This window comes from Equus przewalskii, chromosome 29, assembly GCF_037783145.1.
Source record: "Equus przewalskii isolate Varuska chromosome 29, EquPr2, whole genome shotgun sequence".
NCBI lineage: Eukaryota > Metazoa > Chordata > Mammalia > Perissodactyla > Equidae > Equus > Equus przewalskii.
Genome location: NC_091859.1, coordinates 23,733,776 through 23,761,050, shown reverse-complemented (window position 1 = coordinate 23,761,050; position 27,275 = coordinate 23,733,776). Strand labels below are relative to the sequence as shown.

At 45.3% G+C, this 27,275-nt stretch overlaps 1 protein-coding gene across 47 annotated transcripts in view; it reads left to right on the top strand.

Annotated features, from left to right (window-relative positions):
* ANKS1B (ankyrin repeat and sterile alpha motif domain containing 1B) overlaps nucleotides 1–22,193 on the top strand; it is a 1,029,975-nt gene extending 1,007,782 nt beyond the window's left edge. For 33 of the 47 annotated variants that reach the window (XR_011534653.1, XR_011534657.1, XR_011534652.1 and 30 more), the window contains 2 exons: nucleotides 16,444–16,611; nucleotides 20,300–22,193. Coding sequence is in view for 36 of the 47 variants with exons in the window: in XM_070599947.1 (XP_070456048.1) it covers nucleotides 16,444–16,611; nucleotides 20,300–20,410 (279 nt within the window). In the remaining 11 variants the exon portion in view is untranslated. Of the gene's footprint in view, nucleotides 1–16,443; nucleotides 16,612–20,283 lie in introns of all 47 variants that reach the window. The other 14 variants (XM_070599945.1, XM_070599934.1, XM_070599953.1 and 11 more) reach the window with 5 other exon arrangements.
* Nucleotides 22,194–27,275: the final 5,082 nt, after the last annotated feature.

Genomic DNA, 27,275 nt, shown 5'->3' with positions numbered 1-27,275 from the left:
GTCCCTGGATTTTACTGAAAGCTCAACTTGCAATTAAGATACTTGGCTTGTTTACTAAGTATTAAGGTGTACCTAGTGTAAGGTGTAATGCAGACTCAGCTTTCCTGAAATCTGTCTAGATTTTCACTATCCATTAAGTTTAGAACTCCACTTCTACCTAGTATCTGAACTGTCATTGCTCAACTACTAACTTCACTTTTCAAATGTGACAAATTCCTTTCTTTCTCTGGTAACAAAATACTGTAAATGTCATCCAACTTCTTGTTCCTTTGCTAATGTCTGTCGGTTTTTCTGTAGCCATTTCTAAGTAGTAGCACATAATAGTCTAGGTTTGTTTGGAAGAAAAATAAATTTCATTGCCTCATAAATATTTGTGGTTTTCTGTGTTGAATAGTAGTCAAATTAGACACCTACAGATAGTAATTGGGAACACCAACGTTTGGCCCATTTGCTTGTTCAGAAGTTAGTCTTGTGATGACATCCTTATGGTGTTACACCAATGATAGTCCTATTTGTCATTAAGTCTAAAAACTAAGTCAAATATTATGAACCTGGAAAATGAAAGCAATTCTAGAAAATAGCAAATGTTCCTTTAAGATATGTATGTACCCTCAAGATAGTACAAATTGCTTGAGGATATCTCTAATATAGTCCATTGGGCATTCTGCATTAGAAGCAGACATAACAGATTTGGTTGTAACCATGAAATAATTTGTAATCAGAAAAATTTTTAAATATCACTTTAATTTGATAATTCTTCTCTGCTCCTTGCGTTTGAAATACATGTTTAAAGAATTACACAGAAATTGCAGTGTAATATATTCTTGGGAGGCCAGCCCACAGTTGTGTCATGGGTAAGACTGCTTGAAGCAGTCTTTTTCAGTTCTGACAGACACCCACAGACCCACTGTAATCCAAAATTTACACCATCCTGAGGTATGTTAGTGAGGCGCGTGCCTGGAGCGTTTGTGTCATGCTGCAGTGGCTCCTCCCTTTCAGTTTCTGAAGACTGGAAACAGGTAAGACTGTTCATGTGCCTTCAAAAAATTCCTTCCGTTTTGGGAGGCATGAGGAGAATAATATAAAAGTGGAAACAGTAAGGACTGTAAAGCAGAGCCCTCAAAGGCTGCTCTAAATATCTCTGGTTTGCAGGGGATCAACGGTGTGGATTAAAGTCATTTCACTCAGGGTTTACAAGCACACGCAGCATTAGGTTCTCGTGCCTTAAACATAACTTGCTGTTCTTGTGAAATACAATTGTTTCTTTAAACAGTAAAATTCCATTCTGTTTATGTATATTTTGGTTTTCACGAAACACCTTTCTCTGTGGGAGTTGGATTGGTGTTGTAGAGAAAACAGGCAGCTCAGAGTTCGCATCCTGACTCAGCTACCTACTCCCTGATCTTAGACAAGTTGCAGGACTTTTCTGAGTCCTGATTTCCTTTGTCTATAAAACAGGTACAAGGATTTGTGCCTCACAGGTTTTCATCAGGAGTGGAATGAAAGAACATATACGTGGAGCACTCATAAATGATAGGTGTTCAATGTTAGTTCCATCCCACCTCTTCTCTCTGCCAATGTCATGATTGACACCTGGCCCTTTTCCTGCTAAAAGACATATAGATTTGCCACAAGTGTGTTTATGGCCCAGAGTTTTCTGACTGCCCTTGTAAAGGAGCTTAAAAAATAGAAGCAATATATAAAACAGAAACAATAGAAAGAAAACATTGGCCCTGCAGGCCGTGTATGGGTACATTGCTGCTATGCAGTGTTTTCACTGATATCAACATTAATATTCTGATACTTTTCAGGATCAATTTCAATCTTTCCTCGAGTATTGCAGCATTTCTTTCTAAATTGGTTTTTAAAGTAATATATAGTTAATATGAGTATCCAAAATATTGTTCTACACTCAAACTAAAAATGATACCCATGGGTCATCTGCCCCCTTGAGTTTTTTAGCTATGTATATGTGACCCCAGAATATGGAGGTGAAATGTGGGGAAAAAATGATCTACTATTTAGTTTTATGATCAACATGATTCCCTGATAAATTTGGAAATGTGTGGAGAATTCTTCCTCTTTTATCTTTTCATCCAGATGTTTGATTTAATGTGGACATTCACTAGCTTAGGATTCTGGTATCAGCTCCAAAGGATTTTCATCTTACACCACAAATCCACCATTTTAATCCCCTCTAGGTGAACACAGTTTGTCTAACTTCAAAAATAGTAACAAAGGCCACCAGCCTTGACCTGGGCCTTTGAACAATTTCGAGATGCAACAAGCTTGGCTTGCACTAAAAAAAGCCTCTTTGAGCATGGATTTTGAATCTTTATGTAGGGCAGTTCCATATTCAGTCCAGTCCTGAAGCCTTTAGATTCTTTTGATATGAGTCAGACTCCTGGGCTGCCCAAATGGCAAAAAAAAAAAAAAAGAAAAGAATACCTTAAGTATACATTATACGTTTAATCTTTTAGCTAATATGTATGAGTACATATTTATTTTAATTGCAAAGTTATTGTCACTTTGACCTTGTAAACCTTTTATGGGTCACAAAATGTTTTTATGAATATCTGCTGTCCTCAGAAAATTCAGGGATGTCTAGGATGCTTCTGGTTTATGGAGACTTAGATTTGAAATTCAGAGCCTTTCCCGTAGAAATCCTGTGGTCTGGGAAGGGAGGCCCAAGCCCCCCTACAAAAGCTAGCATGTAAGTTTAACAGAGTTCACTTACTGTGGGACAGTGGGGAGACTTTCACATGCTCAGACGCCAGGAGTGAGTGCAGTGGGTCATTTTTCCCAAGTTCATTTGGCCTTGGTAGCCCCTCTTAGAGAGCCCCTCGCAGGGGTGGCCTTCTGCAGAACACACATTAGGAAACGGTATACTTTATGAGCTATAAGCCTGTTTCCATTACTTAGAATCTATGCTAAATTCAGCTGGTGATATTTTCAGTCTTAGATGACAAGTAGATGCAAATAAAGACTAGAGCAAAAATGGAATTAGAGTTCCCGAGAAAAAAGCCAATGTATACCTACCAGCAAGCACCAGACCTACTCTGCCTTCTAGACTCTCACTATTGTGGCAGCTGATGTCTGTTCACAGCTCTTACTTGCTAGGCCCAGAACACATCTCACCCACTCTAGAACAGAAGGCTTTCCAACTCCACCGTACAGGCAGTGAAAACCTGGGAGAAAAGGGAGCAGTACAATTGGGCAGGAAAGAAAGATGTGTTATGAGACTAGGACTTGTGGGTTTAAACATGGATCATCTTTTCTCTCCTCCTCACTTGTGTCAAATGAGTGAAGGAGAATTAAATGCTGCTAGGATTACAAGAGGGAGAATGGATATTTCAGTGGCCACCAGATCCCAAGGCTGCAGTGACCATCCTTAGAAGGCCACCGTAGGTAAGAGACAAACCTAACCAAGGTAATTTGGAATTATCGCCTTCTATGTGTTATTCACTCAGTTAGTCTAGACTTCTAAGTAATAGAATTGAGATAGGTAGATCAGAAAGATTTTAATGCATTCTCTCTGGGAGTATTGGATTTATTTTAAAAATCTGGGAAGGATTTCATTCAATAGTTTCGAAATATGAAATGTGTGGGGTTTTTGGTTTTTTTTAAAGATTTTACTTATTTATTTTTTTCCCCTTTTTCTCCCCAAAGCCCCCCAGTACATAGTTGTATATTCTTCGTTGTGGGTCCTTCTAGTTGTGGCATGTGGGACGTGCCTCAGTGTGGCTTGATGAGCAGTGCCATGTCCGCGCCCAGGATTCGAACCAACGAAACACTGGGCTGCCTGCAGCGGAGCGCGCGAACTTAACCACTTGGCCACAGGGCCAGCCCCCAAGGTTTGAGTTTTTTTAATACCATTAAAAGCCATGACTGCCGCTGGACCCTTGCTAATTCCCACTTCTCTATAAAGAATGTTTGCAGTCATTGATATTTTTAACCTTGCTCATTTTTCTCTTACTTGCAACTCCCAAATTCTCTAATCATCAGTGTGCAGCACGTGGTGCGGCTTAGACTGGGCTCAGGCCTGTGTAGGGAATGTGGAAGTCATGACACGGGTGGGCAGCACATGTGGGAGACGAAGCTCCCTCTTTCCTGTGCTTTCTTCACTGAATGTGGGCCATGAAAGGATCTAAACTGGGAGAAACAGAAATGACAAAATGCTGGAAAGCATGGTCAGCAGACTGTGTGATAGCATTTCATAGTACTCTCCCATCGATATGTCCCAGCAAGCCAAAGCATAGAGGAAGAACAGGAGAGTCAACCAGCTGTCATGATCAATGAGACCCATGCCAACTTCTGACTTTGGCTCTGCTACCAGATTCCTTCTTGGTTTTCTCATCAGTTTAGTGAAATTAAAATTCCTGAGCCCTTTATTTTTTCCAGTTTTATTGAGATATAATTGACATACAACATGGTATGTGTTTCAGGAGTACAACATAATGATTTGATATATGTATATATTTTGAAATGATCACCACAGGAAGTTTAGTTAACATGCATCACCTCACATAGTTACAAATTGTTTGCCTTGTGATGAGAACTTTCAGATCTACTCTCTCAGCAACTTTCAAATGTACAATACAGTATTATTAACTATAGTCACCACACTGTACATTACATTGCCGGGACTTAGTTATCTTATAGCTGGAAGTTTGTACCTTTTGACCACCTTCACCTATTTCACACTTTCTTAAACTCTGAGATTATTTCCATGGAGTGGTTTGAGGTTCCTGATGAGAAGTATTTATGGCTTATGTTGCAGAGGATGCCCGGCAAAGTGGAAATTTTAAGGTGCAAGAGAACTTCTGTTGTTGTTTTTGATGTTAGTTGACCTCTGACAACTAGATTAATACTGTACGTGGAGCTAGCTGGTCTCTCCCATTCTGTTTCTCATCTCTTCTACCTGAAAATGGTCCTCAACCTATTTGGCCATGATACTATGAAAATACTTGGCAATATAAAAAACTGTTAAGGTTCATAGAGCCCTCAAGATGGAACTGAAACACTTTCCCTGGCTAGTCTCCCACTTATAAAGCAGCAACCTCCAGGTCAGTGGAAGCCACTCCCTGGCACTGTGTAGCCAGCTGAAACTCTTCAAGTCAGTCACAGGAGGGATCCTGCTCCCGAGAGCAGTGACTGGCCCTGATCAAATTAAAAAGGCCTGTGGTCCTTATACACCATCACCTGTTCACCTACCAAAAAAAAGAATAAACTGGGGACCTGCCTCATGGCCTAGTGGTTAAGTCTGGGGCGCTCTGCCTTGGCGGCCTGGGTTTGGTTCCCAGGCATGGAGCTATACCATTAGGTGGCGGCCATGCTGTGGCAGCATCCACATACAAAATAGAAGAAGGCTGGCACTGATGTTAGCTCAGGGCAAATCTTCCTCAGCAAAAGAAAAAAACAGTTCTAAAAAGAAGGAATAAATTAACACCACTGGGTTGCATTTATCCGTATCTCCTCTCCATTGGCATAAATCATTGAGAATTAATCAAGCCATAAAGCCAAAGGTGGGTGCATAGTCAAAGAATAATGCTCTTTTTTTGCTTTCATCCCTATTTTGGGGGGAAGGGAAGAATGGATGTTATCTGTGCCTTAAATCAATTTCGTTTTCTGTAAAGTTAGAAGTAGGCATTCTGAAATTTTTTTCACAGATTATTTTGCAGTGTTTATACATGTATTCATTATAACCTTGTCCCAAGTAACTGAAAATCAAATGTCATGTTCAGAGTGTGGCCTTTAGGATTCAGCCTGGTTTTGAATCCCAGCTCAGCACTTCTTAGCTGCATAATAGCCTGGGCAAGAATGCCTCTCATCCTCAGTTTGCTCATCTGTAAAACAGAGATAACAATAGAACCCACACCTACAGTTATTGTAAGAGTAAATGATCTCACACACATCCATTTCCAGCATGTGGTCTTCAACCAAGCTTTAGCACTGAGGACAAGAGAGCAGTAGTAGCTGTTATGGTGGTGGTTGTATTCTTGTTGCCAGGCCCTGTGAGAGGAGTTATGTCCCAGTTTGGGGTTCACTACATATGTCTGCTGCAGCACTATTCCACACCTGAGGAGAAAAGTCAGAGTCCATATAAAATACGTTTCTTGAAGCCCTACCATGAGTCAGGCCCAGGTCCCTGCTCTCCAGGAGGGCATAGTGCAGTAGGAGAAGTAGGGACGTTACAAATAGTTGCGATACAGTCCTATCCATGCCATCCTGGAGTTGAGCCAGCACCCAGCAGGGCTGGAGTCCCCAGAGGAAGGACGCTCAGGCTGGAAGTTGAACGTTTAGTCTGTGTGAACGTGTGGTACTTTTGGAGGTGTGACAACTCACTAATTCCCTTTGGAAGGATGAGCTCGGGGCATTAGACAGACATCTGCAATAGCAAGAAAAGTCATTTATATTTACTGTGTTTCTTAAGCCAAGGAAATGGACTTGTCCGTATCAGAAAGATTTTCAACAGGGGTTAAAATAAAAAGGGTTTTCGGTTTGGTAAGCGCCCCTTTTCAAAGGCGTCACAAGTCAGTGAAGGGTTTACTGTAGCTTCCACTAGGAGCTTTTCCTTTTGAAGAGTGGGGAGAGGTTGAAATCCAGCAAATCCCTCTCCTGCTCGCCCCTTCCCCAAATCCCTGCCAAGTAACAGGATAGAAATCCATCGTGTTTCCCTCCTGCCCTGGCAGGCCAGTCCCTCCAGCACAGGTGTGAGAGGCCTGCTGTCCAGTCACCTTAGGCTGTGCTTCCATGTGGACAGGTGACCACGGGGCACCAGTGCATGATCTTCATGGAGAACCTGGAATGTTATAAGAAAGCAAGTCATGATTTGGCGAGCAGAGCCAACCACCTTGCTGTCTTTCGCTAAGCCAGTGCGGACTCATATACTCGGGGTGAGGCATGCAGTTAACCATTAGCAGATATGGTGGAATGCTCTGCGCCCCTAAAAATCTGGTGTTTGAAGAAGATTTAATAGCATGCAAAAACCGTTCATGATTTCATGTTGCATAAAAAAGCAACTTATGGAACTGCATATAGAATATGATTCTAATTTGGTTTTAAATTCACATATATAAATATTCATATAGCATATAAAAGTGTGTATGTATACAAATGTAAAAAGAAGATAAACCAAAATGTAGCCTTGGCTGTATCCCAGCAGGAGACTTTTTACAGGTGATTTTTATTTTCTTCTTTATGTATTTTCAAAATTGTCTACATGTATATGATTAGGGGAAATATAATTCCCCTGTTATAATTAGAGGAAAATATTAACTTCATGATTCTTTTAGTTAGCTGAAATTAGCCCTAAAGAAGCTGTCTGCATTTTGGCCAGTTGATATGTCAGCCCTGGATCAGAGAGGCATCTTAGCGGAATGCCTAATATTTATTTCTAAATGCTGAAGACCTGTGAGTGGGCAGTGTTTATTTCTGTAAGTATAATCTATCAAGATTAATTTCTGGCTTGTGTTCCAGAGAACTAACTATAGGTAAAGCTAAGGAGATGTCAGTGAATTCTGTGAATATGCCCAGAATATTCTCAAAGTTATTTTTGCCTCAAGACGTGGGTGAAGCAAGTTGTAGATGAAGCTTACCCTAGGTCTTAAAAAACAAGAAATACAGGGGCCGGCCCCATGGCCCAGTGGTTAAAGTTCTGTATGCTCTGCTTCCGTGGCCCAGGTTTGTAGGTTTAGATCCCGGGTGCGGACCTGCTCCACTCATCTGCCACACTGTGGAGGCGTCCCACATACAAAGTAGAGAAAGATTGGCACAGATGTTAGCTCAGGGCTTATCTTCCTCAAGCTAAAAAGAGGAAGATTGGCAACAGATGTTAGCTCAGGGCAAATCTTCCTTACAAAAAAACAAAAAACAAGAAGTACAAGCAAAATACAGCCAAAAGAGAAATGTAGCTTCTTTCTGGACACCCCACCGAGGACCCAGATTGAAAAACACTTTCCTTTGTCTTCAGGCCCCTAGTGGCATTGCCTGCATTTGTTCGGCATTTGTTCATCCAGGTCTGCCTGTGGGAGAGAAGACAGAGGGACAGAATTGCCTCTGGCCATCCATATTCACTCTTGTCTCACCCTTGAGGTGCAAGCCCTCTTATCTCAGGGAACGACCAGGTGGCTTCCTTTTTTCAATTCCTCCAACAAACATTTGTTGAGTGCCTGATGTATCCTAAGCCCTAGAGATGCAAAGTCAAATGAGACTCTAGTCAGCCCTCAAGGAGCCCAGTCAGCTGCAGGAGTTGGAGCTAAAATGAGAGAATCCTGGTAAATATTATGCAGAAGGGAGAGCTGTGCCCGAGGTGCTGTGGAGCCGCCCAAGGAGGGACACCTGGCTTAGCCTGGGGAGTCAGGAAAGAGGATTCAGAGAAAGCTCCTGGAAGATCTAATGCCCCAGATAAGTCTTGAAGGATGAGCAGTAACTCACTAGGCAAAGGTGGGAGATGGGAAAAGGATCTGTTGCCAAAAACAAAAGCCAATTTTGTAATAGACAAAATGCTTGACCAGTTGGAATAGTTTTTGTGGTGATTGTTGCAATGAGGACATCCTCTGAGATGAAAGCCAGCTCCTTGGTCGTGGCATCTCTAAGCACTGGCTGGTGTAGTGTTGAGCCCTGAAGTCTGGCCTCTGCATAATGTGCTACTATTTAACAAGGTGTCAGCTGTACATACATCTCTAAACTGAATCTATGGTTGGCTGGGTAGAGGACAGACAACAGCTTCTTCTAATCAGAGAATCCTGGAGCTTCCAGGGTGGAAAGGGACCTAAAGGTCACCTAGACCGCCCCCTTCTCAGTGCCATCTCCTCAGTGGCAGTGATGGGTGCCATAGGTAGGTAGACCATGGCAGATTTAGCCCGTGCCCACAATCCAGGCGTGGTCTTTATTCACCAAAACTGGCATAGCAAACCTCTGAGGTTCCTCCTAATGCCCTGGGCTTCCCTGCCATGCCCGGGGCTTCCATTCCCTTTCCTTGATTGTCTGTCTTTGCACCCTCTTCAGGTGTGGGTAACCTCTGCCAACTCCCAGGTCTGGGCTCGTAATTTTCCAAGGCTGTGGAACTAACGCATTTATTTGTTCCTTCAATTCCAGTCATTGAAATATGGTGGTTGTTTTTTCTTATTGCTAATGGAAAGTTCTGGTAGACAGATCAGAATGGTCCATTTGTAAACAGCAACCTCCCAGCCTAGATCAGCAGGGCCCTCTCCCCCTGTGGTGTCCCCTCCCCCCTCAGCTGATTCCTTTTTTGTCACTTTTTTGTACCCTGATGATATGGAGGCTAATGTCTGATGTATCTTGTCAGCCATTTTGGCAGTAGTAGATTAAACAAAGTTAGCTCTCAAATAAACGTTTACGTGAGCAAATGGACACCATTTATACCATGCCTCCTTCCATGAAGGATTGGAGGCAGCCTACATGAATAGGTGTGATAACCCTGAAAATAGAAACACACACGGATCTGTATTGGGGGAAATACAGACTAAAAGGAAGATCAACACCAAGAGAAGAGTTTTAACATCAATATGCAGGCCACAGAGTTCTACATAGTTGTTATAGCTGGACCACAGATTTGGCTCTGAGCTTCCTAGAGGTCAAGGCAAATAGGGAAATACAGTCATTACATGATTTATATTTCCTTGAAAGAAGAGTAGAATCCATCCTCTCAGAAAACAACACTTCAGTGAGACTTCAGTCTGAAAGAACTTTTTGTCCTGTGTCTCCTGAGGGGATGTTGTGTGATAGTGTCTTCACTAACATTCATACTGTGAATCTCCAAAACGCAAGCTGGTTCCTTAGAAGGTCCCTCAGTGAAGGGGGGTGGGGGGGACAGAACACCAACAAACTCATGAAAGGAATAAGGCAGGATAGCCCAGTGGCACAAAACACAGGCTAATCTGAAGTCAGATCTGCGTTTAAATCCTGGCTCCGCCCCTTACTAGCTTTGTGAACTTGGCCAAATTTGTCACTCTCAGTGCTTCTGAGCTTCTCACACGTGAAGTGGGGATGGTAATTCCTCTTCTGGAAGGTGGTCGTGAGGGTTAGGTCATCTACAGGAGGCACTTAGCCTGGGCCCTGGGGCGTGGCAAGCAATGTCATGTGGTAATTGCTGCTGCAGTTTTATCATCATTGTGAGAGGAAATAGCACGTGGTTCACGTTCACAGGTGGTCTGACTTGGTGCAGGGATTACGCACAGATACAGGAGTGGATGCGCTGCGTGTCCATAAGTTAATGTCTGCACACAGCATTTTTCAGCTGGACTTAATAGAAGTTGGACAGTAGAAGGTTCGACTCTTTGCTCTGCTCTTGGAGTATAGGTATTGGGGTTCCAGGTTAAAGGAAGAGCTGAGTATTCTGAAATTCAACTGGGCAGATGTTAGAATTGACATCTAAATCTCAAGAGCCTAAGCAAGATTCCTGGCCAAATGGATGGCCAGCCCCACTGGTACCTGAGGTGAGCCATGGTAACACCGACAAGCACCTGGATTTTGCCTGGAAAACAGTCCCCAGCCCTCTCTGCAAAGAAGGGAGAGGCACTCACAAGCCCACGGTGGTGGATAAAGAGGGAACAAGATTTTTTGAACTAGAAGACTTTCTCTTGCTTTTAATTGTTATCAAAATAGAGAAGCTTAGGATTTTTTATGATTGTAAAGATTATTCATCCCTAACTGAATAAAATCCAAAATATTCAAAAAAGTGTCAAGAAGAGAAAAATCATCCAAAATCTCAATACTCAGTGAAAACTACTAGTGACATTTTGATGTATACCCCTGTTTTCTATGCACACAGATACCATCTAGGTTTGTATACATATATTTTTACTTTTAACAAGTCTTTTAACCAGTTTTTTAAATGACTCAATTTTCACTTTAAGTGGCTGCCTGCTGTTCCACTGTGAAGGTCTATGTAGTATACTTAATCAGTCCCCTATTAATGAAAATTTTAAACACTGTAATGAATATTCTTGCACAGATGCCATTGAACCCTTAAGCCTAAAAGATTTTCAAACCAAGAGTTTCCAGCACAGAAAAATCCCAGGGATGTGCCGGTTAGTATAAATTAATTACCTGGGTGGCCAGAGCTTCTCCTAGGGGAGAGATTGCCCACAATCTGTGCTGCAGTTTTTCCAATACCAAATTAATGTGTGTGCTGGGTACCGCCTCAGCGCCTAGGAGGCAAGAGGACAAGGAGGGACATCTGTTTGTCTCTCCATGAGCCTCCCCTCCCCTACTTCATTCAGTGCGCACTTCCTGGTCACTCACTATAGCCCAGGCACTGGCCAGGCACCAGGGACTCAGCCCCTGCCACCTAGAAGCAGCTCAGTAAATATCCGTGGTGATGTTCAACTGCAGTCCTGGCTGCCTTAAGTAGCCCACAGTAAATACAAGCATGCCTACACGTCCCCAGTTTGCATAAGAAAAACAAGTTTGCATCCCTGGATTACAATTAGGATCTATCCTTAAGATGTGATAGCTCCTCAGGGTCCTTTGATGTAGCAGTTCTTAATCCATGGCTTAAAATCCCTGCGGGAGAAGGAAAGGGGAAGGGCTTCAGAGACTGTGAGTTGCCCCCTGGGCAGTTGTCCCCATTGTATTGGGATTCCCTGCCTGCACCCCAAAGAGCCTCTGCTGGAGCGGGAGTGGGCCTCGCATCCCTCGCATCATCCCCCACATCCCTGACGGGGCAGGCCACGGGTTGAGAACCCCTCTGTTGATGGTTCATGTTCAATCATAAAGGGCACCTTTTGCCGAGAGGCTGCCTCTCCACTGTCCTAGCATGAGACCCAAATTGCATGCCTTTAGGGACCCTCACCCCAGCCAAGATGCATCGACCCCCCCAGGAGCATCTGTATTTCATGTTTTTAAGCTTTTTTTTTTTTAACAGCTTGCAGAAGTCTTCTATTTTACCCTAAGTATGGTTCTAAGGTGTAGTGGTCAGGAACACAGCCTATCAGAACACCTGGATTCAAATCTCAGCTCACCAGTGCTGGCTTCATGAGCAAGTTAGTTAACCCTCCTGAGCTTACTTATCTCACGTGCAAAATGGGAATAATAATAGCCCCACAGCGCCAAGTTGTTGTCAGGATTAAATGAGATAGTCCATGAAGCACGTCCCACAGTACATCGCACACAGTAAATAATAAGTGTTAGCTGGTATCGTCATTAGGTTCAATGTTATTATGAGTGATTCTCAGAACAATCTTAAGGTGGGTACTGCGTATGTTATTATCCTTGTTTTAAGATAAGAAAACTGAAGCTCAGACTATGCTCTTCCTCGTAATCACCCCCTACGCCCACACCAAACACGCTAGCACATGCACACGCTTGTACGTTCACTGGTGGTCTGTGCAAGGTATAAAATACTCAAGACCATTTGCCATATGTGATCATAGGAAAGAGACTCCTGCTGGAGAGGCCAAGGTGAGTATTTTTCCAGTAAGCTAGGAGGGGCAGAAGGAGCCAAGGGCAGAAACCGGCCTGGTTATAGCATTTGAGAGACGTGAAGTCGTGAATGTAAAGCTGAATGAGTTTGAATTTATGCCCAAGGGAGGTCGTAACTGGAGATGAGAGCATGGCTGTGCTAGCTTAAAAGGACGTTTCAGCTCTGTGGTTTGGGCTGGCATGTGTCCAGGGACACCGTAGTGCTTACCGTGCCCAGGATGGGTCACAGGCATCAGCTGCTTCCCCAACGGCTAGAGCTGGGGCGGTGGCTCCAGGGTTGGCCTCCTGCAGCTGCGTACTGCTCATCCCAGCTCTGAGGCTGACGCTTCCTCTTCCTGCTGCCTGAATGAGGGTCCAGCCAGCTGCCTTTGGCATCGCATTGTGTTCCAGTTGTCTATTGTTGCTTAACAAACCATCCCAAAACTTAGCAGCATGAAGCAACAACCATTTTATGATGTTTACAATTCTGCGAGTCAGGAATTTGGATGGAGCATGGCAGTGTTGCTCTTCTCTGCTCGACGGTATCCAGAGCCTCCGCTAGGGTGGCTCAGATGGCTGCAGATGCTGGGACAGCTCGACTGGGGCCATCTGTCTGAGCCTTGGGTCCTCTCCATGTGGCGGCTCCTGAGCTCGGATGTCCAGGATGACTCCTTCACTCCATATCTGGAGCCTGGGCTGGGATGGCTGCAGCTGCTCTTTCTCTCCACACAGCTTCTCCCCCGAACAGGCTCGGACATCTTCATAGCATGGTGATCTCAGGGTGGTCGGACTTTTTACACTTGGCTGGTTTCCCTCAGAGCAATTGTTCCAAGAGGCCCAGGCGGAAGCTGCAAAACTCCTCAAAATCTAATCTCCGAAGTCCCAGCATGTCACTTCTGTCACATTCTGCTAGTTGGGAAAGTCAGCAAAGCCAATCCAGATTCAAGGAGGTGCAGGAACAGCCTTGCCTTCTCAACAGGGACATCACGGCATGTACAGGAAGGGGAAGAGTGATGGCAGCTATCTTGGAGACAAGCCACCACACATGGGTAGGGTTAAGAACATGGGCTCTTGAGTCACAAATATTGGTTCATATCACAGCTCTGTAACTTTCTAGCTCTGTGATGTCAGGCAAGTTACTGAACATTACTGAGCCTCAATTTCCTCATCCATAAATTGAGGATAATGATATTCTACTGCAGATGGTTGTGGTAAGACTTAAATGAGATAAATCTAGCCCTTGGCACAATGCCTAACACCTATGAAGCCCTCACTTAATGGTAGCTATACTACCACTAGTAATAACTGGTAGTGTTGTCGCTCCAGCTTGTTATTTGGATAGTCACTCATTCGTTCAGCTAGTGCCTACCAAGTGCCTGCAGTGTGCCGGGCGCTGGCCTCCCCACAGCTGCAACAATAATAATATACAGAAAGCAGAGAGTAACTGGGCTTTCAGGTTTGTTGAGCAGCATCACTGGCTCTTCAGTGCCAGGCAGCATTGCTGGGGTCAGCAAGCCTGGCTCAAAGGAGGAAGCAAGGCCTTGTCACCCAAGCCCCCCTGACATTGCAATATTATTTTTGGCCTTGTCCCAGTAGAGTCTCCTGCTCTCACAATAACTCTCCTCCCATTTTAAATAGTGGGGATGTTACTAAAGAGAGGCCAGAGAAATGAACCTTCCTCCCCGTTCAGACATGTGTCCTCAGGTCCCATCATATGAGTGTCTGTTCCCCTCCACAGCACTTGGCATGCAAAAGCCCTGTCAGCAGCAGCTGTTCCTCGTGTCTCGTGCCCATGGGCCCTCCCTGTTGTCCAGAATGGATACCTCAAACACTGAGGTGACAGAAAGTATAGGAAAGGTAGGAATGTCCAACTCTTTACATAATCATAAAAGAAGAACTCTGTAAAGCATTCTAAAATAAAATGAAAAGGAAGACGTCAAGGAGAATGCAAGCCAAACCAGGAGAGGCCGTTTGGCAGGAAACTTCAGGCCCACAGTCTGGTCTCTGTGTCTCATTTGAGCAGTTTCCTAACACCAGGAACTAGTTAAAAATGAAAGGGCAGAGCTGCTAACCTAGTACCTTTCAAAACCCGTAGGCTTCCCATAATAGTCATGTGAAAAATCTCACTTGTTCAAATGAGCATCTTTTTACTTTCATTGGAAGACACTGGAGCTTTAAGTAAATCTCACTTTCAGGAACTTGTTTTTAGGTGAATGTTAAAGGAATTCACACTCATTAAGCTCCACTGTTCCAGCATCTAAAAGCTGCACGTGATAGAATCACTGGATCTGCCATCTTTCCCTTAGTCCAATCAGCCACCCAGAGCACGAATATCTGCTACGTATCCCTGACAGATGGACCTCAGCCATCTCCACAGTGATGGTGAACGAGAGGAAGCGCCCGCGACTTCTCGCGGAGACTGCAGGAGTCTGAAACCCCAGTCTGCCTTTCAGAGGGGACCCATCCATGCTCTAGGAGGCAAAGCTAACAATGACATGAGTGCCGGGTGTAGGCAGTCAAAGGGTTCAGCCTCTCTGTGCGGTGATGGCCAGAGCTGTCTGCCAGCCCTCCTCTGCTGTCATTTGTTGGGGCATTACTAATTTACTAGTCTGACTCATCCTGCAAACACGGGCTCAGTGTTCATTGCAGGAAGCTCTCAGCTGGCTGTGCGAGGTTCATTGTCTCCAACAAGCACACTTCTGTCTTGTGGGGCCATCAGTTCTTAACAAGCAGTTCAAAGAAGACACATCCTCTGTCAAATCAGCTCATGCTCAGAGGCGTTTTCTCCGCTTAGGTCTAACACCATGACAGGCTGGCATTGATCTGAAATCTGGTCGGTCCAGAAACGCATGGACTCTTCCACGTGACCTCTGAAGGCCATCCTGCATCTCCTTCTCCATCTTCATCAAGTGGAAACAATCCCAGAGAGTTGTGCCCTGAATCGTGGGAATTGAGCTATTTTGTGTGCTTGATTGGGGTGGAGGGGGCGGGCATAGATGCAAAATCAGTATAAGCAGAATGCTATTCCTGTGGCTTTGAAAAACCACAGACATTCTAGGGACATTCATCAGAATGCAAACTTGGGACAGACCACACCTGCTCTCAGCTGGTGTGGTGATTTTGAGAAATCTCTCTGTGACCGATAGGCATCCCCCTCTTTGATGCGCTGTGACTGCGGGGGTATTTTCAAGACTCTGCCTCTTTGGGGTCAGACAATGTCATGTTTTCTCAGTGAGAGGAGACGGGGTGGCGCTGTGCTCAGAAGAGAAGGGAGCAGTCAAAGATCTGTTTCTGGAGAAGAGAAGAGAAAGCTAGAAGTCATCTTGAGGAGAGTGATGGAAGGTCCAAAGAAAAGAACGTTTCTTCCAGGCGCTGCTTGGTGTGGCATTCGGACCTGACAGAATCACCTGTCTCTTGCTTATTTGATGATAAAATATGGAGTGGACCCACAGGGGAGAGCCAGCACCTTAAGAAATAGCTGGATAATTGGCTCTGTTTGCAGGCTTGCTGCTGCAACTGTGAGACGCCACAGCAGCATGACTAATGCTTCTCCCCTCCGCCTAAATTAGGTTTTGATTGTGTTTCAGAGATGTTCACTGAGTCACAGATGTTTGAGGTAAAAAGACCCAAACTTCTCAGAAACACCTCCTGTGGAGTGTGTGGGATCATCCTCCCAGAACTCAGCTGCAGGCCCAGCGGAACCCGGTCCCTTCCAGGGCCTGGGGAGCAAAGCAGCCACCCACGAGGGAGCTCTGAATGGAGAGGGCTCCGGGCCGGTGGGTGAAGCCGGGAGTCAGCTCCTTAGCATGCTGTAGGCAGTTGCATCGCATCCGTAACTAATGCCATGTAGGTCCTAAATCGGACATGGAGGGTCCTGTTCACAGATTTCCACTGACTCATGGTCAGGTGGAGCATTCAAGATCCTGGCTGGTTCACCTCCTGCTGTGTTCCTCAGCCACTTGACTTGCTCCAATCTGTCGTGTGCCCATAGTAAACGCTTTCTCATTTCTCTTGCAGAATTTAGCCTACGAAATCATCCTAACACTGGGCCAGGCATTTGAAGTCGCTTACCAGCTCGCACTACAAGCAAGAAAAGGGGGGCATTCCTCTACCCTTCCAGAAAGCTTTGAAAACAAACCCTCCAAACCCATCCCCAAGCCCCGCGTAAGCATTCGCAAGTCGGTGGTAAGTAGAAAAGATGCAGGTGTTCGGAAAACCTTGAACTGGAAGGAAAGGGGGCTGCTAACCAGGCCCTTGTGTGGTGTTGGTGCCATTTAGAACCTAGGGTCTGCCCTTCTGTCTTGCCCTTGGCCTCCCCCAACATGTGTCTGTCATCCTCTCAGCCTAGTTCCTGCAAAGTTGTGGGGGACCATCTGCCTGAACCTGGAGACACCTAAGAAAATGCTCCTTTCTGTGTCACCTTCAGCAGCCCCATGAGGGGGACTGGGTACTCCTGATGTCCTTGGTGAATCTTTCCTGAAGGTCCAGGCAAGCTTGGGAACAACGTTCCCTGAGGCTTCTCCTGCCATCCCACCAGGGGACAAAGCCTCTCATGAGCCCCTGGCCTGTAGAGAGGTTGGCAGGTGAGGCGTCCCTGGTACCAAGCTAGAGGAAGCGAGATGCACAGGCTGTGCACGGGTCGAGGCGTCGCCAGGCCTGCACCAGGCCCTGCGTGCTTTCTGCCAGCAGCTGAGGCTTCTTGCAGAGTGGTGACTGTTCAGAAGGCGCGGCCCCTCCTCGTCATCCTCTGCCTTCCTCCAGGAATTTCCTCCCCTTGCCTCCCACCAGCTCTGCAGACATCCTGTCCTAACAGACTTTCATAACTTCAAAGCGGCCTCCTCTGGTAGTAGCAATACCCAGAGCTGGAATGTTCCCAACCTGCCTCCCATCTGGTTTCTGCTCCGGCTGCCGTATGGCATCCTAGAAACTCTTGGGACTCGAGCAGGCAGGTGTCCCCCAGGTGCATTGCTCTCGCACCCACATATCCTTCAATCTGTAACTCTCTCCTGTTCCCCACGGCCCCCTGTGCCCAGAGTCAGGGAAGTGTAGGATTTTTAATGTTTGCAGAGGGGCACCTCCCTTTGTGACCGTGTGGCTTTTGTTTACAGTCTTCTTTTTAGCGTCTACTCCTGTCACCATTGTTGGCAGTTTTGGCATCATTAGGGATGATGCCTGGTGTCGGGCCTCTCTATTCCTTGACGGCTCACTTCTGGGCTCTCTTCCTCCACCCCGCCTCTGCCATTCATTCCCATGCTCATCCCTCATTGCTGATCATCACCAGGAGCTGCACGTCCTCTGAAAATCTTTCCTTCAAACACCACGCACTGACCCCGGTCTCTCACCTCAGCACCTCCCCAACCCCACTGGCCCCATCCTCAGGGACTTCCAGACTCCAGACCTACATGTTCAGTTTCTTCTTCGATATTTAACAGACAGGTGAAACTTAGTGTGTCCCGAACAGAAGTCTTGATTCTCCCCTCAAAGCTATTGTTCTCTCCAGATCTTTCCCAGCTCAGTAAGCAGCAGAACCATTCACCATGTTGCTCAAGCCGTAAATCTAGAAGTCGTCCTTGATTCCTGTCTTCCCATCACCCCTTATGTCCAACCCATGAGCAGTTTTCATCCACTCAGCCCCTAAAACATTTCTCAGATACATCCACTCCTCTCCATTTCCTCTGCCTCTCTCCTCAGTCAAGCTCCCACCGCTACTACCCTCCAAGACTATGCAGTACGCCTCCTGACGGACTCCCTTCCTCCACACAGCAACCAGGTGATCTCCCCACATAGATCAGCCCACGGCACCACTGCCCCGAGGACCCGAACCTGATTCCCCACTGCCCTCCTCTCTCACGCTCCGGCCTCCCTGTTCCTGGAACAGACTCAGCTCACTCCGACCTGAGGCCTGTGTGCCCCCTGTTCCCTCCACCTGGCTTAGTGTCCCCCTAATTTCTACATGGCTGACTCCAGCTTGTCCTTCAGGCCTCGGCTACATGAAGAAGCTTTCTCTGGACCACCCAATCTGAGGTAGACACCTAGTCATGTTCAAGCATATCACCCGCTTTTACTTCTGTGTCACATTTCTTACTGGAGGTTTGTTTATTGTCTGTCTTCCTCCACAAAAATATAAGTTAAATGTCCAGGAATTTTCAGAATATTTTGGGATTATCTCTTAGATGATTGTATTCATTCTCGTGTGGGCTGGATAAATCTGTTCACAGCAGGCACCTCCATCTGACTTTGGTCCCCATCAACTTCTTCCAGAAAAGCACAAAGGATTGGGTGCCATAAGGGCTCATAGAATATTCTTCTAGAAGGCTTCACTGAGAAATATGAAAAACACAGTGAATAATACTGATGCTCTTTAACTGCCTCAAATTCCCGTTCCGCTCAACTGGAGTCCATGTTCCATTTCCCTCGGCTCTAGTTGTTTATTGTTGAGAAATATTCCGTGATTCCTAAGAACATGTGAAGACCTCCCCACCGCCTTGTGAAGACATAATCGAATCACGTTGGAAGTTTGCTGATGGGCACGGATCCCACAGCCTTCCAGGCTCCAAAGTTCACAGTGCAAGAGGAAAGGAGAGTCCCTCCTGCAGTCCCCTTGCTCCAGCGATCCCGAGCAGTGCAGGTGGCCAGGGCTGGGGCAGACGTGGAAACACCTAAGGATGAGGCAGCAGTTTGGTGAAGAACTCGCCCCAGACCCCTCCTGAGAGCTCACAGCTCAAGCCTTACCAAGAATGGCCTCTTTGACGCTATGCACAGGGGCTAAAATGGTTTTAACTGTTTTATAGCTCAGCTGTGTTTGGTTCAAGGCTCAGCCTGACCTGCCCTGCTTACCTCTTCCCCCTCAGTGTCTCCCCTCCCGTCTCCCACTCTGCAGACTGACTGCAGGCCCTCAAACAGCCACTTTCCCTTGCCTCAGGGACTTTGCACATGCTGTTCCCTCTCCCCTACCTTCACCAGGCTAACTCTTGCTTGTCGTCCAGCTCTCCAATTAGACATTACCTCGTTCTTTTAATAATATGTATTCAGCAAATATTTACTGTGTTTACTTACTGGGTTGCCAGGAGCTTTCCTAAGTTTGGGGGAAACAGTAATGAACAAAACAGACAAAATCCCACCTTCAAGAGCATACATTGTAGGGGAGGATGAACAAATAAACAAATATGATATGATGTATGTGGCATAAGGATCAGGAAGAATAGAGCAGAAGAGGAGAGCAGAAAAGTTGGGGTGCTGTTTCGTACAGGGTAAACAGGTGAGGCGGTGATGTTTGAGCAGCGACCTGACTGACTTTGGGGCGTCAAGCATGCAGGTGTCTGGAGAAGAGCACTGAGGCAGAGCTGATGATGCGTGCACAGGCCCTGCACGTGGGCTTGGTGTGCAGGAGCAGCAAGGAGGCCGGCGTGGCTGGAGCACAGAGGCAGGCAGGTGGGGCCACTGTAGGTCACCTTGAGGACTCTGGGTTTATTCTGACTGTGATGCAAACCATTGGAGGCTTGAGAACCAGGGGGTGACATAAGCTGGCTCACCTTCTCCAGGAAGCCCCCTGCCTCCCTGACGTGGGGTCAGTGGCCTTCCTGCATGCCCTGTCTTCCCTCTCATGTCTCACTTCTCAGTACTATGTGTTTCTATGTCTGCTCCCCATCAGTGTGCCTTCGAGAGCACATTCATTCACCATCCCTGCTCCAGTGCCCTGCGCACAGTCTGTATGCATAAATGTGTATCAAAAGAACAAACAACTCATTCTCACATCCCAACATCCCTGAGGTCCCACCAGGGCGTGGTGTCGGTTTCTGAGCAGTGTGAGGATGCACGCCTGCACCCCCGTAACAGGTACCGTATAACAGGCATCAGCCTTTCTGTTTTAAAGCAGATCGACCCATCTGAGCAAAAGACTCTGGCCAATCTGCCGTGGATTGTGGAGCCGGGACAAGAAGCCAAGAGGGGAATTAATACCAAGTATGAAACCACGATTTTCTGATACCCGCCGTCCTCCCGTCCTCGCGGTGCCTTGCACGCCAAGCAGTCCCGGAGCAGGCTTTCCTTCTCGCCTCCGTTTCCACCCAGCCCAGGAGGAAGACTGCTCTCTTTGTGTGGCCTTGTCATGGGCGAGAGGCCGCTGGCCATTCCTGGGGACGTTCTTTCTGCACCAGTGACAGAAAGTGCAGCTATGACTTTCCAGCCGTAACCCCTGAGAGGCACGAGTTGAGAATTTTCGCTAAGTCTCCCGACTCCCCTCCCTGCCACCTCCCAAGGTGTTCCTAACGATTCTGCCCCCACACTTGCTTTGCTGTATCTGGGGATAACACCTTAAAAGAAAAGTACAGGGGATCTCTAATACTGCCTGAAAGTCTACAAATCTTGGGTTTAGTTTTCATTGTCAGTGGTTTTAAAGGTAGAATCAACAGAACTACCCCCATAAAGCATCTGTAAACTCATTATAACACCGAGTATTGTTTCATGCAAAAAGACAAAAACCATCCCCTTGATTGCCAGGAAATCCTGTCTCCCAATTTCTATATTTGTGGATTTTATATGTAATCAACTATGTCAGATTAAAAAAAAAATCTTTACATCTATGGATTCAAAATTTAAGAATGATTTAAAACAGAGTAATTTATTATGCACAGAAAAAATGTGTCTTGTATTAAATATTTTTATTAAAAGAATGTTTCATTAATGCATTGATAAGAAAACTAGGTTAGTTGTGAGGGATGTTTCTGGTTTCATTTCAAATAACTAAATTTCTACTGCTTCTACCGAGAGGACTGGCGAGGGCAGGGCAGAGTTCTGCCTGCCCTCAAGGGGGCAGGAGATTCGGCAGGCCGCCTGGCGGCGGACCAGAAGAGCTGACGCAGCCATACGCCTGCAAAGATTGTTTTTTTAATCTTCACAGTGTTTTAAAGAACACATTTAAAAACAAAATCTAGGGCTCCTGCTGTCAAGATTTCTGTCATGGAAACCTTGTTTGAGAAAGGTGTTAATAAAATTCTATTGCAAAAATTTTTTTTTCTAGAAAAATTAAATACAAAAAAAAAAAAAAGATGAGATTCCAAAGTAATAAAACTCTTTTCTTGAAACAAAAAAATAAATACATGTTTGCTTACTGTTTGATTAAATAAAATTTACTTACATTTCTTTAAGGTATTTTAATTTTTTTAATGTCTCTGTGGAGTATTTGTATGATACCATAATGTATATTTATGTAGAATCAAATTATATAAACAGTATCAAATATCATTATAGAAAAAAATAACATTTTAATGTATATTGTTCTAACCGATCATATTGTGAATCATTTTGAAGTTCATTATAGCGATATTGATAAATTGTGGAATTGTCTTAATGTTTTTATTTTTAATTAACCAATATTATTTTAAACCCAACTGAGATTATCAGTTACATTCATCAGTTGGTGAGTTTTGAAGAAGGATGACTAAATTTTATTTCAAACTGACAAATGTATACGGTTTTAGTTCAGTGTTGAAGAATTTTAATACAATATTAAATTACTTGAACTGAGCAGTTCCTTGTATATATTTTGCCTATTCACTGTTGATATGTATGTAGTAAATGGAGAGTAAAATAACACTAAAATATGGTACCAAAAGGAAATTGTATAGGAGCAAAGTAAAGAGTAGCTTTGCTGAAACAGAAACATATGTGTAAATATGCTTGGGCTTCCAGTTATAAATTTTGTAATTTTTGTCATTATTTATATCCTATAAAAAAGCACACAAAATAAAACAGAAATTGTACAGCCATTGGTGCTTGGCATCGTTCTGTGAGCACCTTCCCACTGCCATTTAGGAACAGAACCAAAGGCCACCCTTCTCAGCATCCATGGCTAAAGGGATTTTTTAATTGGCAAAATCGTTGAGAAAATTTGCTCATTTCCAAGTTCAACCAGTCTGAAAAAGATACACTGGCCTTTAAAGCCTGAATTTCAGCCAAAAAGCCCCCACTGTCTTTGTTTAAATATTAAATTGCGCTGTAAGGAGGAATTGCCAAAACAGGAATTTCTAAAAGAGGCCCACTAAACTGGATCGCTTTATAGGACCACACAGACGGCACATTTGGAAAAACATCTACACGTTTGTCTTGGTCAGTTCCGGCCGCCATAAGACAACACCACAGACTGGGTGGCTTGAACAACAAATTTATTTCTCACAGTTCTGGAGGCTGGAAAGTCCAAGATCAAGGTTCTCACAGTCGGTTTCATTCTAAGGCCTTTTCTCTGGCTTGTAGGCAGATGCCGTGTTGCTGTGTGCTCACATGACCTCTTCTTCGTGTGTGCGTACAGAGGGTGGGGGAGCAGCAAGCTTCCTAGTGCCTCTTATAAGGGCACTAATCCCATCATGAGGGCCCCCCCCCTTCATAACTCTGTCCAACCCTAATTATTTCCCAAAGGCCCATCTCCAAATGCCATCACATTGAAGGATTAGGGCTTCAACTGATGAATTTTGAGGGGATACAAACATTCCATAAAACATTTATCAATCCTTTCACATTTCCTAAAACACGTGTGCCAGCTGTGAGTTGAGTGATCATAGGGCCATGTTAGAGACACACTGAAAAGATCAATGATTCACATTCCATATCCTGTGACTTTCTGGAGAAGATCTCCCTGCTGCTGGATCCAAGTCTGTTAATCTCTGAAACATATGCCAAATCAATCTTGGGACACTCCTGGCCTGACAGGCAGAGGCCCAGGGCTTTGAACCCCAAAGAGCTAAAACTAGCCTGAGATGGGGTGACAGTCACAGGGACAGAAGAGCAAGTTTCCTGAAGGAAGGTTTGGGCTGGGCTTCTAGATGGTAATGCTTCACCTGGGCTAATATGGCCCCTTTCTATCTTGCTAACCACCAAGAGGTCAGCAATCCTGTTCTTACGTCTGTGGATAAATGCTTATTTGTATCAGTTACAGTCCCAGCAAGAAGCAGATGGCACACTCCAATGGGGATAATTTAAGAGTTTAATAAAGAGAATAGTTACATACGTGTTGGCAGCATGTAAGGAAACGGGTCAAAACAGTATCCCTGGGCTGGTAAATGGCCTGAGGGGGAATGGGAAAGAAGGCTGTGTGAAAGGGGCTGCCAGACGTGGAGGGACATGGGCAGCTGCAGTGGCCCTGAGAGAGAGTCAGGGATTAAAATACTCTCATCACATACTCCACCCTGGATTACCTGAGCCCACCAGAAGCCAGTGGGCAAGGAGCCCATTGATACCGTCTACACAGGGCAGCCTCCTGTCACCACAGCAGGGCAGGAAAGAGGGAGGGGGGGTCTGAGAGGCAAACAGAAGAGAGCCAGCCCACATATTGGAGAAGAGATTTGTGCTAATTTTCTTGAAGGGGAAATCTGACACATTGGTAACTGCAAATATCCATGGGGGTGGGGATCCTTGAATGCTAACATTATTCCAACAAAAGACTTCAATTACTCCATTTAATTTTTTCTTCTTAAAGTATATTCTATGATAAATTTGGGTGAATGAACCCAGTGAAAATTATGCCTAGTTCATTAATAAGTCATAGAAGTGATTATTCTCGAGACATATCAAATTTTCCGTTGGAATACTTAGGACTATTGCTGGTGCAGATAATCTTTGGATATGTTGGGGCAGAAGACAAGCTTAGATAAAGAACACATGGCCAAATTCTCAAAAATCGATAAAAATTCACACTTGGACCCCAAGTAACATTGCTTCTAAGCTACTTCTGAAAAGAAATGAAAATTTGATAAGTGGGCTAGCCTCCAGAGTTCTCACTTCCATAAATTAGAATATAATGACCATGTTCAGAAGTTGATATGGAATAAAGCCTTTTTTTAAAAAATTCAGTTTTTCAGTTCTCTTTTTCTATAAGCTATTCACTGAATATGTTTCCTATGAAAAGTAAGCAATCTGACTGCTATAAACACATTTTCTGAAAGTAAAATTGAGTAAACCAGCCAACACAGGCCAGCAGAGTCCACCTGCACCGAGGCTCCATCAGCCTACCCCGTACTTCATTCCTGTCGCCCCCACACCCAGCCAGCCCCACGCCCATTCACTGCTGCCTGTGCAAATGTGCAAATGAACCCAGGCACCTGCCTGCCCCAGCAACAGAGTTCTGCTTCCCACAGAAACTGGTTCCAAAGGCAGAGAATTTCGTTAGGGCTGTTGCCCAATCACCGTCCTGCACACTGTGAGACTCCATTAGGACGCGTGAGCCAGAACTTATTTTTGTAGTGGAATTAACCCTAAGACTTTGGTGCCAACCTGGGGACCACTTAACTGTTTGCTGTTTTTATCTCAAGCCAGTCTCCTTATTGAGGACTCACTCTGTGCTCAGTGGCGCCATTTTACTTAGAGTTGCTAATGTAAAGATGATCATTCTTGACCCGACATATTGCAGTCTGTGTGTAACTCATAAAGAATCATAGCTACAAATTACTATCAAAAGTTTTTGCTTTTCTCTCCAAAACCTCAGAGACCTATGTTTGTAAAGGCTGCATGGGCACTTAACTTTCCAAGAGTAATTAATGATCAGTGATGTAAAGACTTACATATCCATCAGACTGAAAGAGACTGTCCATTTAACAGCTCCAGGGGGTCACCCCAGCTGAAGGGGTGGCAGCCACAGCAGCTGAGGTTTTCTCAGGGGTCATTACTTGGTTCCAGTAGCCAAGGAGCACATATGTCGTACAACAGACTTCACAAGCACAGTGGAGCATATGTGCAGCTTCCAAGTCCTGCCGTTCAGGAAACATCTGAGTTATGTCTCAGCATCACAGTAAGAGCAAGCTAAGATGGAGTCGCTCTTAGAACCAAAGTCAGCTCACAACATGGTAATAAAAGTCATTCAAAGCAATCTATATGCAATACTCAATTTAATTGTCCTCTGGATGGCTCAGTGCCTCCAGTCAAGCATCCCAACAGCTGCTCCCTGGGGAGCCTGCAGCTCTCCCTCTTACTGCCTCTTGTCAATAAGACATGTGACAAGGGAAGTCAGGATGCCTCCAAGTAAGAAGCAACATCAGCTGTTTTCTGACATTCAAGAGGCTGATTTCTCTCCATTTCTCAAAAGTGCATGCTCAGTTTTCTGAGAGAAAAAACAAAAACCGCAGCATGCTAAGTGTTGAGTCAAGGGAGACTGGGAAAGAAGAAAGACATAGGAAATTCAGGAATTCCATTCCGCAGGGTATTTCTGGGCTGTGGGTTTGCGAGGCGCGGGGAAGGCTGCAAACTTCCTTCAGGGCCACACAGGTAACACGAGTGAAGGGGGCAGTGATGAGCCACAGAGCTCCTGCCTCATCTCAGGGGGCAGCTGCTACTCAGTTCCAGCTGGCTGTTGCCGGGAAGAAAGGAAGATCCTGGGTCAACAGATTTTCTAAGAAATCAGCATTTTTATGGGAAATCACCAGATTTTCAAATGCTGGCAATAAGTTCAGAATTTTAAAAAAATAAGTATAGTCCAAACAAAACTCATCTGTGGGCTCGGCATGGTCCATGCATCACTTGTTTGTGACTTTCTGAGATTTCACCTAGTTTCAACAGCCTCACAGCTAGCTGTCCAGTCAGTTATCAGAGGAGGGACTGTTGTGTGTGGCTGGGGTAAGGGGGTGGAGGCGGCAGGGATGCAGTCACTGACATTTGTTCCACTGCTCTTATACCCCAGGCTGGTTTATGGGAGTATCGGCAACTGAATTCAGGGACTAATAGCAAACACCAGAAATAACAATCTCTTAAACAAGGGAAGGGTTGGACTTTTTCTCAAGTAGCACGAACTTCAGAGATAGATGGTACAGGGCTGGAATGGTGGCTCCACAATTTCATCAAAATCCCAAGCTGCTTCTATAGTTCTACTCTGTTATCCTTAGGATGTGGCATCCATCTGCTAGGTCACCTTATGATCAAAAAATGGTTGCTGGAGCATCATCCACGTTCCAGGCAGGAAAAAGGATGGAAAGGACTAAAAGGCTTCTGCCTCCAATGAGTAACAACCTTCTAGGAGCTTTCCTGGAAGCTTTACGCAGCAACTTCGGCTTACATCCACCCTAGATGGGCAGGTGGAAAATGTAGCTGTTGTTGATTTTAGCTGAGCACACTGCAGCCCCCAACAATACAGGAGCTGTGAGTAAGGAAAAGGGAGAGACTGGATATTAGGATGGCCACTAGCAGTGTCATCTGCTACAATAGGAGTCATCACAGCACTAGGTAAAAGGTGAAAGCAAGCAAACGCAGGTGAGACATGTGGACAGAGAAAGCAGTGACTGGAGGAGGAACTGAGGTAGTAACTCTGGCAGGGTGGCTCTCTGTCAGCCATCAAATCCAAGCAGGAAAGAGCCCCACAGTTGTCTCAATATGCACACCAAACGTCTGCCCTGCCCAGGAAAGTTCCTGAGAATGTCATGGCAATGCAGGCGGAAAGGCACACACTGCATAAACAGACGTCACAGGCAGCTGCCTGTGGCCAGGAGTGGACTGGCATTGGCTTGGTTGGCCATCAAGGGTGACAGCAGAAGGCACTGGCGCTCAACCTCCACTGCTCTCTGGAATCGCCTGGGGAACTATAAAAAATATGGACGCCTGGGTCCCATCTCTGGAGATTCTGAATTAATTGGTCTGGGGCAAGGCCTGGATTAGGGGGAGGTTTTTAAGTTTCCCGTGTAACTCTTGGTACAGCAAAGTGTGAGAAGCTTCACTCTTGGATGAATCAGGCCCTCCAGATCCCCTGAGAAGTTGGGCAGCCCACATAGCTCCCCACCAGAGGCTCCCTACGAAGTAGATCCTTGAGAAGATTAAACCATTTGCTGAAGGGCACACAGCTGGGACATCAGCACAGCCAGGATTTGAATTTAGAT